Source organism: Fistularia commersonii, chromosome 25 (genome assembly GCF_037954325.1).
Source record: "Fistularia commersonii isolate RoL2024-O1a breed Wild chromosome 25, RoL_Fcom_v1.0, whole genome shotgun sequence".
In the NCBI taxonomy this organism is placed as follows: Eukaryota; Metazoa; Chordata; class Actinopteri; order Syngnathiformes; family Fistulariidae; genus Fistularia; species Fistularia commersonii.
This window is the reverse complement of record NC_141308.1, coordinates 10,808,252-10,822,073: the sequence shown is the minus strand read 5'-3', so window position 1 is coordinate 10,822,073 and position 13,822 is coordinate 10,808,252. Positions and strand designations below refer to the sequence as shown.

At 42.9% G+C, this 13,822-nt stretch overlaps 1 protein-coding gene across 2 annotated transcripts; it reads right to left on the bottom strand.

The window, feature by feature from the left end:
* Positions 1 to 459: 459 nt before the first annotated feature.
* Positions 460 to 11,611, bottom strand: LOC147219248 (ETS-related transcription factor Elf-1-like). 2 transcript variants are annotated; one of them, XM_086171972.1, is made up of 8 exons: positions 11,409 to 11,611; positions 7,070 to 7,427; positions 6,849 to 6,975; positions 5,362 to 5,469; positions 3,395 to 3,550; positions 3,209 to 3,283; positions 2,937 to 3,132; positions 460 to 2,731 (listed from the first exon to the last, which is right to left on the bottom strand). In XM_086171972.1, exons 2-8 carry the CDS (start codon positions 7,127 to 7,129, stop codon positions 2,140 to 2,142), a joined length of 1,314 nt encoding a protein of 437 aa, XP_086028098.1. In that variant the 5' UTR covers positions 7,130 to 7,427; positions 11,409 to 11,611; the 3' UTR covers positions 460 to 2,139. The 2 variants fall into 2 exon arrangements, with proteins under 2 accessions (XP_086028098.1, XP_086028099.1); XM_086171973.1 differs by lacking the exons at positions 6,849 to 6,975; positions 7,070 to 7,427; positions 11,409 to 11,611 and adding an exon at positions 6,440 to 6,592.
* Between the last annotated feature and the right edge of the window lie 2,211 nt (positions 11,612 to 13,822).

The following is a 13,822-nucleotide window of genomic DNA, read 5'->3' as shown; positions in this document are numbered from 1 at the left end:
CTCAACAACTCTTTAAATTTAGTGCCATCGCTGAAAAAAGGAACTGATGACATTTCTTTCTGCAGTCTGACAAAAGAGGTTTTTTACGGATCTCTTCATCAAACAACAATATTGACCAGTGATCAAATGCGTGGTTTCCCTATAGTAAATGTGTGTGGCAAGTTTTGTTCTGTCCACTGTTCAACAGCAGCAAATGTCACCACCTTGAAAAATTTGGTCAAGTTTATCTACCAAAGTCCTGACTGTGTTTTGTAAATTACATCTCAATGTCCAAAATATCGGGTGATTCTATTGGTCAAATTACTAACGGACAGCAAATTTTTCACAGAAAACATGAGAAAAAAAGTCATGTGTAAAAAGATCCTGTAATGTATTGAACAGTGGGATGTCATTGTTTCATTACAGGATTGGTGTTGATGTTGTAAATTATGATGTTGAAAAAAAATGTACAAGGAAGAATTTTACACAGACAACAAGAAGATTGGGTTTATTTTATATAATAAAGCATTATCTTAATAACACCTCTGGATTGCATCAAAGCAAATGCACAAGATCAAGCTACAGAGACACCACCTCTCCCTCTGATATAAATCCAAATGGCTAAAACTTACAGTATCAACTCACCTCGAGATAAAGCAAAGTGAGGTGACTTCAAATTAACTCTCCACTCAATAACAAAGTGAAATCAGGTTTGCATAAAGTTCATCGGGAAAAAGGCACAGTTGTAACATTTCCAAATAAAGGTAATCGTCATAGTGGCCAGCCTGACTATCTCGAGGGAAACTTGTGTGCTGGCGCAGACCGACGATGATGTATGAAATTAAAATTAGCAGAAGAGAAAATAATGAACTTAACATTTCTTCATTATTAAGGGCCAGCCGTTTTACTCTTTGCATAGAGTACATCTCTAAACTGTGCAGCAATTCGAGAAAAAAAAAAATCATGAACCTGAGGGAGAAAATGGCAACAAGGCACATATCAAGCATGTTTACATACATACATACATACATACAGTATATTATATAACACACAACACAAACATGTCAAGGCTTTAGAAGTCCATGTAAGCAAATACATAACAGAACATGTGCATTGCTGGAAGGCTAAATAGTAGCAGTGCAACTTTACAAGAGGCACAGTGGCTAAATAAGAGGCTGTAAGACCATTTCTGGTGATTGTCAACAAAAGAAATATCCGCTGTAGATACCTCAAGTATAAACATCAGCAGTGCTAAATTACTAGTCTATTACTAACAGTGATCCCTTGTTTTCAACAATTCAAAGAAACATAATTCAATAGTCATAAAAAAAACATGGAATGTTTTCCCTTAATAACCTCACGATTACCAGGAAACAAGAAAGGAGATCGAAGGGAAAGGATGGACTGAGATCTTCAGGCACTTAGAGAAGAAACATCATCAGCAGGGGTAAACATTAGTGCAAAGTCATTTTCAAGGCAGAGGAATGATTCAGCATGTGATAGTAAAAAAAAAACGAAAATAGAAAAAAAAAAAAAAAAAACACAATAGGGGAAGGGAAGCAAGAGTGAAGGCAGATAAGTAGGTCCATGAAAATGGAGCTGAAGTGCAAGCAGAGGGTGTGTCTGCAGCAGGTGCAGGGATGCTGCAGTATCCAGTGCATGTCTTTGGTGCCGCATATATTTAACGGATACATAATAATGAGAAGGCTGAGATAAAAAGCATGAGCTCTTACAGACTGCGTTTGCAGACAATCTTAAAGGGACACACCAGCTTTTGGGAAACTTAGCATTTTTTCCATCATCTTTAAAGTAAAGACTTAGGAGAGGTATGCTCTTATGTTACGCATCATGTTGCTATGGGCCGGTTGGTTAGCTTAACTTAATACAATCGGTGGCGTTGTACGAAATTGCTAGCCTCCTCCATCAAAAGGCATTGAATACACATTTTGGCTGAAAGGATACAAACTCCAGCTGAATTTCCCAAAAAGTTGGTGCATGCTATGACAATTTTTGGTTCAGTTAAAAAAAAAAAAAAGAAAAAAAAAATGTCAAGTAGAAATAACTGGCAAGGAATGATTATAATTCTGACACAGCATATATATCAGCGACTATCTGCCACTCGTCTGTGGAGTGTGTGCAGCCATGTGAGTTGGGTGTGTTCTATTGGTTAGAGGTTGTAAGGCACACCAGCTGCGGAGTCTCCACCTGCGACGCTTTTTGTCCCGGGAAAGGCATTCCCTCGGCTTCACCCTGGCCGCTGGCGGACGCTTGCTGTTCGCACAGACTCCCGAGCAGCTGAGCTGTTTTAAAGACCGAGGCGTGACCCGCCGGCTGCAGCGACTGGACCTTCTGGAGGTTCTGTAGGGTGCGCAACATCTCGGCAGACACGATGGGTAAATGCTGCTCTTGGATCAGGCTGGTGCTGGCTGGCCGCAGGACAGTGACGCGTTCAACTGGGAGCTTGGTGGCAGGCCTGGTCCTTTGATTGGACGGGGCCTGAGCAGAGGTAAGCGATGTCTTCTTCTCGGATTGGATGGAATCTTCCTCCTCCACTGCCGATTGGCCGCTGGAAGATATTGTGCTGTCAGAGTCCTCACTTGCATCATCTTCATTGGCGCTGTTGTCATCGTGATCTTCCTCTTTGATGCCATCTCCATCTGTGATGTAAATCATGTCTTTGGGAAGAGAGGTGAACTGGTAGACTAGCCTCTGGCCTTCAACCTTATTGAGAATGCCTCTCTGGTAGTAGTACCTATGTGGAAAAAAAGGTATACAATAAACAGAACAAATTCTTGAAATGCACATTTTTTTTCCCTATTTTTTTTTTTAAAGAATTTTGTGAATATGGGTGGAAATTCAGGGGGAAAATTAAAATCACTGCCAGTTTTTATAGCAATATCTACAAAGTTGTGGAAAAAAAAAAACACTCTTCAAGAATACACTTCTTGGTGAAGTACCTGAGTGCCCTGCCCATGGTCTCGTAATTCATATCTGGCTTATTCTTGTGTTTTCCCCAGAGTTTGGCGACTGCCTTTGAGTTGACCAGCTTGAATATTCCTGCGTGGGGATTAGTCCACTTGATGTAGCGGGGGCAGACCTGTCTGTCCTGAAGCAACTCCATCAGGAACTGCCACAAGTACAGTGTGTTCCCCCCTGATGGAAGAACATAGTAGATGAGAAGACTTGTCTTTTTCCAAACTAGGGAAAATATTTGTGTGTGTTTGTCTACCTTTGTTGTATTTGTTCTTTTTCACTATGATGTCAGGTGTGGGAGACTCTGCCCTTCGATGCCGAGATTTTCTACCTGAGCACGTGAACAGAATGATTCTTTTTTTTTTTTTTTCCACGAGAATTTAAGGGGTCGGAGAAAACATTTCTGCTTCCACGTGCGCGAATAACAAAGAGCGAGACTAACTTTTCTTCTTGGGCTTCAGCTGCACCGTGGGTTTCTCCATGTGCAGCGACTCCCACTGCGGCTGCTCGACGGCTCCCACGATCCCCTCGGCTGAAACGGTCACCTGAGTAATAGGAGTGTTGATGATGTCACCCAGGGGTGGCAGGAAGGTCTGGGCTGCATGGGGCCACAAACAGGTTTAATGAGTAAGGACAGCATTGCGGCCAACAGCGTCTGAAAATAACATCTCGCGGTTATACACGCCCTGCGTCAGCGAGCCGGGCAGCGGAGGTTTTACTGGGGCATCTTCACTTGTGATTTGGAGTCTGAGGGTTTATTATAGTAGAACATGGCTGATGGTTCATTGTATGTGGCAGCTCCGGGTCATAATTAGCTTTAGGAACAGGGCGCACAATGTGCTTAGGGTGGATTATTGGTCAAGAGGTACCTCTGAGTCTGAGGTGATGTGATTCTTAATCATTTTTACCAGGATGATTTTTCTCCCCCATACAGTAATAGGTGTCCGCTCCGTTCTCGTCTTGGGGTAGCCAAACACTGCATCACCTCTTTGTGGAGCACAGAGATAAAATAAGGAATTTCCCAAATGGGTTAGCCCACTGGCTTTTGCCTTTCAAAACCTTAATTATTTTAATAAAAGCGAACCCTACATTTATAATTATCTTGAAAAAAAAAGATGATAAACAAAATGTAAATGGGTCTCTATCTGTTTTGATAGCTAAAAGTGTGAAAGACTATGAGGCTGTCCTGATTTGCTTTTATTTCTTTTTTTAATTTTAATTATGTACTGGTATTTTCTGTGAGGTTGATTCAGCATAGAACAGTTGTTTCATTACTATGTTTTGACTGCAAAAGCCTATTTAGAAAGCAGAAAGTTTTTTTTTTTTTTTTTTATCAGCTTGTGCGTTACCCTTTCCAGTCACGCAGGGGAGTCACTCTTCTGGTGGAGAGCGTTTGATAAAGATGCTATCTGTTATCTTATTTTTGATCTAATTTTCCATTCAAAAATGATCTGATGAATAAATAGGCCAGAGTTATCAGCTCCTTATCCATGATCCATAAAATATAAAAAGTCAGAAAAGGGGGAGGATAAAATTTTGAGTTTTGATCAAGTTCCCCCTTCCGAAGAATCCAGCAACCTTACCATCCCCTCATGACAATAAATCAGCAAAATAAGGATCCTCCTGTAAGCGGAAATATGTGATTACTGCTGCTAGAGTGAGTGATAACAGTAGATTACTAAATGTAAATACATGGAGCATATTCCGGCAGTATAATTCATGAAACCACCATTCAGGGGGTTTTATGACTACCAATTAAAGTTGAGGTGATAAAACTGTAGTTTAATAAATATCAGTCCGCGCTGCAGTAGAGGTAAAGCACGTCAGGCCCGACAGTTTCACTGATGTTGCTGTGATAAACTGGGATCATTACGGCGGCTTACGATCCTTATTGAGTTGCATGGGGTTATTTATGCAATGTCCTCGCATCGGACGAAAATAGATCTGATTAACGAGAAAAAACAAGTTCTGCGCTTTATCTGAAATCATAAAAGTTCCCCACATCTCGTTATCATTACATCTACCTTCACAAACCAGACGGCGGCATGAATATGATCAGTATATGTCAAATATTGTCAGTGTAAACGAGCACATGGGATTTTTTTGGTTTGTTTTTAACTGTTAATTTTGCCCGCCTCTCTCATTTTCAACAAGTAAAGTTACAGGAAAATGTGGGGAAACTGACAATTAACAACCTTTAAAAATCAATACATGAAAAACGATTTTTAGGATTTAACCCAAATTGAACCTGAAATGAGCCTAAATACTGACGTTAGTTTTTATTGATCATATTGGGAACCAACAGCAGGTATGGGAAATTTCCAGGGAAATAAATGTTTTCATCATGTCAAACAACCGGGCAGTTAAGTGTGTGTGTGTGTGTGTGTGTGTGTAAATATGAGTGCTTACAGTAGTGCTGGTCAAGCGAGAAGGTTTCAGGGCAGTCCATGTTGAGAAGCGAGTCAGTAGCGACAAGTGTCTCCATGGTCTCTTCATCTCCACTTTCATATGTCTCCACTTAACGCCACAAAAACACAGAACAGTATTTCACAAAAGGCAAAAAGAAAAAAATGTGTGTGTGAGGGTGTTATGGCTGACTCAACCTAAAAAAAAAAAAGAGGAGTGATGATTCATGTCATCTCCTGTGTGGTGGTCGATGGTTTTTTCAGATGATGTTTAAGAGGACGCTCCACTCACAACAACCCTGTTATCATCTCAAAAACATGTATCATATAATACCAGTGGTATTCCATCTTAGTTTAATTTGAATATTGTGACACAAATTCTTTTTCACATCCAGACAAGGAGCATTGCCAGTTTAAAAAAAAAGTCAACCCCTTTATTTATTTATTATGAGAATTGCACAACTCTTTGATAGTAATGCAACTTGGCTGTTTTGCAATAAGGGATCAAACAATCACCAAAATACCAATAACGAAGGCGTAAATGAACAACCAGAAAACATTAAATCAAAAAGAGTGTTAGTGTAATCCTGGTTACATCTTGGAGACAGTAATGTATTTTGAGTATCTGACATTTGGCCCTTGCTTTTTAAGAGTACGATTAATTCATCTAAATATAATGTCTTTACTTAATATTAATTAAAAAAAAAAATTGACACTGCTGTTATTTCATGTGTGTACGTGTGTAACGTTCACGGATTGCGAGGCTTCGAGCCGCCGAACATCTGCTAACTTAGCTAACTTAACATCTGTTTGTCGCCCACACACACACAAATAGATGCATCTCCCGACCAAAGCACCACAAGACCTTCTCCGGAAACCATCGTACTGACAGAAAGAGAAAAAAATCGAAACGTATAAGCAACAAAATAGTGGTAAACACGTCGTGAAATACATGTCCACCGCTGAGTTGCTCCAGTGACGTTAGCTAAGTTGACCGAGCCTCGTCGTCCCCAACTTGAAGCCGCTCTCCCCGGCCACAGGGGCTGAGCAAAATAAACCCCTTAAATAACCACAAAACTTACTTTTAACTCCCAGAAACTGGCGTGGAAAGAGCTATAGCATGTGTGCTGAAGCCGGGGTTGGCACGTCTACATCCTAGTGCGTTTAAAGCACTGTCTTTCCCAGACTCCAGCCTGGAATGTTTTGTTTCACTTCCTGTATGTCTGCAGGAGGGTGGTCCATGTGCCTGGCGGTTCGGACTGCGCATGCGCAGGCCCGGGCTTTCTCCTGACACATATTGGACTTTATAAACAAGATATGCTAATAACGACCTCGCAGATCAAATGTTGCGCTGCATAGCCATTAACGTGGACGACCAGACGGCAGGTGAGCCTCAATCATGACGAGCCAGTCAAACAAAGGCTGGAACAGGTGTTCATGTGCATGTGTATGTGTGTGTGTGTGTGTTAGTGTGTGTTCCTGCATGCTGACCTTTGAGCAGCTGCTGGTGATCCACTTCTATCTGTGACTGTTCACACACAAGACCTGAGTATGAGAACAGGTGTTGGTTCGGGACCTGCTCCACAATCACGGCTGGGAAATCCGAATGACCCCCCATCTGCGATGGACAGATACAAAAGTAAAAAAAAATTGATAAAATCAGATTAGAATATAAAATAACCTCTCTGTGAAATGCATCGCACCGTACTCACCCCAGGCAGGTTAATATGGTCACTGGCAAAGTCAAAGATGAGCTCTGACTGCTGCAACATGGCTGAATATCCAGGAGATAGATGATGATCTTAACTGTGAAGCACCAGCATCACAACTGCGCGCTAAACTGCAGAAGTCCGCTTTGCTTTTTTTGTTTTTCCAGCTTGCGGTGTGAGTCTTGACAGCGCGGACAGACGAGAGCATCCCCCGGGATGCGCTGTGCGACGCGGCAGAGAGACGTGAATACTCTTGTTGACCGGCGATGTCACAGGAAACGGCGCTCACTTCGCACTGCCTCTGCTCTCGATGAGGAAGTAGGGGGGCTGTTAAACTGTCCTGTGGTCAAACTGAACCTGCCTGAGAGGAACAGAGAACGAATGATAGACCTGGGGAGTGGGTGAGGGGTGGAGGTTGGGCGCTGAACCGCTTAGAGGCAAACACACGCGAAGTGTTTTCGAATAAAGAGATGCGTTTAGAGACGGCCGATCTACAGCTCGGTTTCCGTCTCTGCTCCCCCCGTGTTGTCTTAAAGAGGCCAAACCAGCAGCAGGAAGGAAGCGCTTGCACAGAGATGTGGTTCTGTGTTGTGGGGAGGCAGCTGGTGTCAAACTCGAAACGTTATGTCTTTGCGTAGAAGTTCAAGGTTTTCGAGGCCGTTACGGGAACATTCCTCGCAGAAACAACCTCGCAGGGGACGTTCAGAATAAAAAAAAAAAAAAGCATCTCCGCCATTCTCCCACTCTTTTTTTTTTTCTCCAGTGCTTGTTTTTCATTCTTCAGACGTCACATCATTGGTAATTCCCTTTAATCGCTCATCAGTACTTCCTCTTTTTTTCTTTTTTTCTTTTTTTTTTCCCCCTGGCCGAGTCCCCAGAGCATCCCCACTCACCAGCCCTTCAATGTTTCTGAAATTAATCTGACCGAAGGAGCGAATTAAGTTACAACCGCACATATTTTTCTGGCTTACAAGCATTGAATAGAAGTCGTGCACGCACCTGGGTCTACCTTTAGCTCATCATTGTGGAAAATCCCGCCGGCCTTCGGGTTTATCACGTGGTGGGAGAGCAAAAAAAAAAAAAAAAAAAAAGCCTCAGGAACGGATCTAAAGCAATTGTAATCCTATTAATCCTCAATTCCGTGGAAGTAGACGGGTAGTCCGCGTGTTTTTCATAAAGCTCCTGCCAACGGGAGGGAAGGACATGAGCGCAGGTCTTTGTGTGCACGGGATAGAGGGCCAAGCACGTTTGGGTCGGTTATCACACAGGAAGCACAGCTCAGTTAGGAGGCACCGCTTCCTGTCTTTCCCGGTGCCAAACTTTTGCCAACATCTCCGCCAGGAGTGGCCTCCTCGCTGTTGGCTTCCTCTGACATTTGCAGTTTGTTTGGCGCTCGATGATTTAGGAAGGACACAAGACAAATGGAAACTAGCCGACCGGTCAGATCCCCAGAAGAGGGTTCGGACTTTTGTGGAAATGTGCATCACAGTAAAAGGTCAGATCTGGATAGTTAGCATGTATTTAAATGTGGTAACAAATGCATCCAAACTGTTGGTAAATTTGATTGGACCTTTTTGAATGTGTAATATCAGCAGACACATTTTTTTTTATTTCAAATTTTGGATATATAATTCACATTATTGCAGATTCAAAGGAGATTTGTCACCAGTTGTCATATACAGTGGGGAGAACAAGTATTTGATACACTGCTGATTTTTCAGTTTTTTCCACTCACAAAGTATGTAGAAATCTGTAATTTTTAGCATAGGTACTCTTAAACCAAAAATCCAGAAAATCGCATTGTACGTTTTTAAGTTATTAATTTGCTTCTTATTTCATGACATGAGTATTTGATACATCAGAAAAACAGAACTTAATATTTGGTAAGGAAGCCTCGTTGGCAGAGATCAGACGTTTCCTGTAGTTTTTGACCAGGTTTGCACACATCGCAGCGGGGATTTTGCCGTACAGATCTTCTCCAGATCCTTCAGGTTTAAGAGCGATAGGGACTTTCAGTTTTCTCCAAATATTTTCTGTTGGGTTCAGATCTGGAGACTGGCCACGCCACTCCAGGACCTTGAGATGCCATCTTTGAGGCTCTTACCGAGGGAAGGAGGTTTTTGACCAAGATCTTGCGATCCATGGCCCCGTCCGTCCTCCCCTCAACACGGTGCAGTCGTCCTGTCCCCAAAAGCTTCCCCAAAGAATGATGTTTCCACCTCCGTACTTCACGGTTGGGATGTTGTTTTTGGGATTGTACACATCCTTCTTCTTCCTCCAAACATGTTGAGTGGAGTTTAGACCGAAAAGCTCTATTTTTGTCTCATCAGACCACATGACCTTCTTCCATTCCTCCTCTGGATCACCCAGATGGTCACTGGCAAACTTCAGACGGGGCCGGACATGTGCTGGCTGGAGCAGGAGGACCTCGCGTGCGCTGCAGGATTGTAATCCGTGATGGTGTTGTGTGTTACTAATGGTTTTCTGTGAGACTGTGGTCTCAGCTCTCTTCAGGTCATTGACCAGGTCCAGCCGTGTAGTTCTGGGCCGATTCCTCACCTTCCTCATGATCATTGATGCCCGGCGAGGTGAGATCTTGCACGGCGCCCCAGACCGAGAGAGATTGACCTTCTTGAACTTCTTCCATTTTCTAATAAATGGGCCAAGCTTCTCAGAAAGCTAATAGCCTATTGTCCTGTAGCCCCTCCCAGGCTTGTGCAGGTCTACAATTTTATCCCTGATGTCCTTACACAGCTCTCTGGTCTTGGTCATTGTGGTGAGGTTGGAGTGTGTATGATTGAGTGTGTGGACAGGTGTCTTTTATACAAATAAGGAGTTCAAACTGGTGCAGTTAATACAGGTAAGGAGTGGAGAACATGAGGGCTTCTTAAAGAAGAACTAATGGGTCTGTGAGAGCCACAATTCTTAGGGTTGGTAGGTGATCAAATACTTATGTCATGTAGTAAAAGGAGATTAATTATTTAAAAATCATACAATGTGATTTTCTGGATTTTTTTTTTTAAATTACAGACCTCTACATGCTTTGTAAGTGGGAAAAGCTGAAAATTCAGCAACTTATCAAACTCCTCTCCCCAATGCAGTTTCTTGCATCAAAATCGACCTCCGATTTACGTTTCATTTCTTATGGTGCAAAAAAACAAATCCACAAATCAAGATCAGACTCTGAATAATAACCTCACACCGGACACAAATTGATAAATTAAAAAGTCCTCGCTTAAAAATGACAGACCAAAGCAAGAGGAAATAACGCGGGGGTTGAGTAAAATCTGCAAATGGCCGCTTTACGTTTCCTAACCTCAAAAAACAGACCGCCACATGGTAGGATGTTGCGACGCTCAGTTTAAGGCCCGTAGAATCAAGATCAAAACGCCAGGAATATTTCTTCTCTCACAATCATCGATCGCAGTCTTTCTCGCTGAAATAATCTCCATTTTTTCATCTTTTTTTTTTTTTTTTTTTTTTAACGCTAGCTGCGTATTCATCGTTAGCGCGCCCGGCGGCCTGTCACTCCTATGGAAGACTTCTGCAGCACAGAGCCTTTGTTCATTAGCACTCCGGTCACATAGGTTCGTTTCTGTGGCCTCGGCTCTGGGATCTGAGTCTGTGAAGTGGCTGCCAGGCCCCTCAGGACACTGATAAGACCCCATAACATTCATTCCCCAGTTTGTGTGCGTTTCAGAGAGAGAGAGAGAGAGAGCGGGAAAGAGCATGAGACCAAGATAGAAACAGTGCGAGTGTATTTGACAGGGGGGGGGGGGGTGTGTGTGTAAGCGTGTGTGTTTTATGTGTACGTGTGTGTGTGTGTGAACTAGGGCGGCCTGATAACAGTATAGCAAGTGAGGAAGCTGCTGATAAGCTCCTCTTGTTGCTTGCTGTAACCAGGCCTTGTTAAATGAAAACACTGAAATATGTTGTGTATAGATGGAGTTGGTTCTCGGGGAACGGTGGTCACAGCACTCTGTTTAAACAACATTCCCGGCCCTCCTACGAGTGTGTGTGAGCTTCGGTTAAAAGTACGTACAGTAACTTGTCAGTGTGGTATGTTTTACGTGAGCGGTGTCTGTTTAAAAAAAAAAAAAAAAGAAGAGAGAACTCCATGGCCTGGAATCTCAACCGCTCTGAAAAAACAAAAATGCTTTCACTTTCCTTTCAGCACATGTCAGGGGACACGCAGCCGCCAAAAGCCCTATCTTCTCCTCTCTTCCCTTCCCTTTTCCTTTTCTTATCCAGGTTCGGTATCTCTCACACGCTCATGGTTCAAAGTAGCTGAGCTGCTCCCCTTTTTTTTTAGATAAGAAGTGTTTTTATTTATTTTTTTTACCTCGTGTTGACAGCGTGGGGCCGGGCCGCCGCTGGCCGGACGATCCCAAACAGGAACGGAAATTCTTCTCATCCCTCCCGGCACCTTCACCGGCGACAGATTCGGGATCAGTTTCCCCCCTCCTCGATTCGTTTCAAGCGATATTGCTCGGAGATCTCTGTAGATTTGGATCCTCCTTTTCCCTCCACTCTTTGTCAGTTAGTGCTTCCTCCTTTTTTTTTTTTCCTCCCTCAGCCCCCCCTCCCCCCTCCCGATGCGTGTTTTGATTGGTTACCTGTGTTGTGAGTTAAGGTAACCCCTAGCGACCATTGTCAGTGTAGAGCAAATGTAAACATGGGTGTATTTGCAATGTAAAGCGAAGGCCGAGCGACCGATCTGCAAACAGCCATGTGGTTTTATATGAGGGCGGGAGGACAATGCGCCTGTCCGTCGTTCACGTAGAATATGATGAATCATTAAGCTACATATGTTTGCCTGCAGATATTATGTCAACACCTGTCTCACAGCTGATCACAACACAAGAGGCACATTTAGATGTAATTAGGGACCAAAAGGAAAGAATGAGAGGAAATCAAACAGTTGGGCGCGTGCATGCACACCCATGAACACACACGCACTGCTTTTTACACAGTCCCTCACACTCCCTAGTGGTTTTATTGAGCAATAACACCCGCGGCTTCAAGCCTGCACCGCGATTTTCACTTCCTCCCTCGGTGCTCCGCTCCCTTTTTTTTTAAATGTATTTATTTATTTTATTATTTTATTAATTAATAAGAAGTGGAATAGAGAGAGAGGGCTTCTGATCATCCGTCCCGGCGTTGGCGGTGCATGCTCTGGGGGGGCCGAGGGCGGTCCGGAGCGGCCCTCGTGATCACAGATTCCTCGATATCAGCATGAGGATGAACCTGTAGTCTGTGTTTATCATCATTACAGCAACCGTTACATAACTGCCCTTTCTGTGAACTTGACAAAAAAAAAAAAAAGACCCCCGTTGTGTTCGTAGGGTCAAATGTACACAGGCGTACTTCTAACTTGGGCAGTCTGGTCCCGGGGTTTTTCAATATATATGTTGTTTTCTGAATAGATCTTTAACAATCTGTTGATATGAGTGGAACCAGATGTGGACGTTTTGGTGCACTTATTTCCTAGAAGTCTATGACATCCCTATCTTTGAAATACGAGCAAGTGACAGTGACAATATTTAAAAAAAAAATCACCTTTTCATTTGATTTTAAAGTAGCTTAAGCAGAAAAAAAAAATGAAAACTTAAAATCTAAGCTGTCTCTTTTGTTTTTCCACCTCTGTAACAGCAAACAGCTTCAAGAATGTGCCGGTTGGCCTCAAATATGAGGTTGACTCCCATTATGGTTTTAGGAATAAGCCGCCGACGGTTCGACTATCACTTCGTGTGTGTGTGAGTTCATGTCTGTTTTGCGCGAGAACCCTCTCACTCCTCTCTCGCCTGCGTCTCGGAGAGGCGGCACGGGCCCGGTTTTATTGATTCACAATCGGGACGATCGGTCCGGGTGCTACCGCTCGCTTCCAGATGGATCGGTAAACAACCCGACAGCGTTTAAGGGCGGCACGTGTCGGAGCCGGGTCAGATCAGGGCAGGACGGTTCCTCGGGTTCCCCGGCCGACCCCGTCGTTCCGCCAAGCACAAGAAACGCATTTTGTGTTTTCACCTTCACCTTCATTCTCCAGGCTGCTGGGAGAGGGAAGATGCGAGAGGAGCTAAAAGTTCGAATCCAAAATACAAGCTCACCTTTATAGTCTGCGCTTTACTGGCTGAGGATTAAGACCTCATTCCCGGCATTCTTACGATGAAGACCACCCTTTTCTTAAAAGGCTGGCATCCATGCAGTTGCATAAGGCGCCACATGTTAAAAATCCTTTTTTTTTTTTTTTTTGTCTTATTTTACAAGAATTCCAACTTTAATCTCAGAGTCTTGTTAAGAATCAGAAGTCAGAGAGATTAATGTCACACACACACACACACACATGCAGATTCCTTGACTCCACTTCAAGAATTTGATGGTGATCCACATGTGACAACATACCGTAACTTACCTGAAGTTAACAGCATTCTGAGAATGAATCAGTAAATATATAAAAAAAGAAAAAAATATGTTTTTTTTCCTTTAAATATCTTTATTTATCGACTTGTTGAATAGGAAAAAAAACAATTTTTTGACTGAATTTTGCTTTTTATCCACAGATCGCGTTGAAATATGGAGTTATCTTGCACCACAAGTCAATTATCAGATTTTATAATGTCACCTTGTTTTATTTCTGTCATATTTCTAATGTTTCAAGTAGTCTATTTTATTGTGGCAGTTTCCCTCTTTATAATATTTTGATTGCTTATATTGTATTATTATTCATACTCGTCTATAACTGTTGCAGTCCTAAAG

Excerpts from the sequence above, each read along its gene's own strand:
- LOC147219248 (XM_086171972.1), bottom strand. The coding sequence starts at position 7,129 with ATGTTGCAGCAGTCAGAGCTCATCTTTGACTTTGCCAGTGACCATATT. Across the intron at positions 3,133-3,208 it reads AAAGAACAAATACAACAAAG|GGGGGAACACACTGTACTTG; the intron begins GTAGACAAACAC and ends TTCTTCCATCAG. Across the intron at positions 2,732-2,936 it reads ACCATGGGCAGGGCACTCAG|GTACTACTACCAGAGAGGCA; the intron begins GTACTTCACCAA and ends TTTTCCACATAG.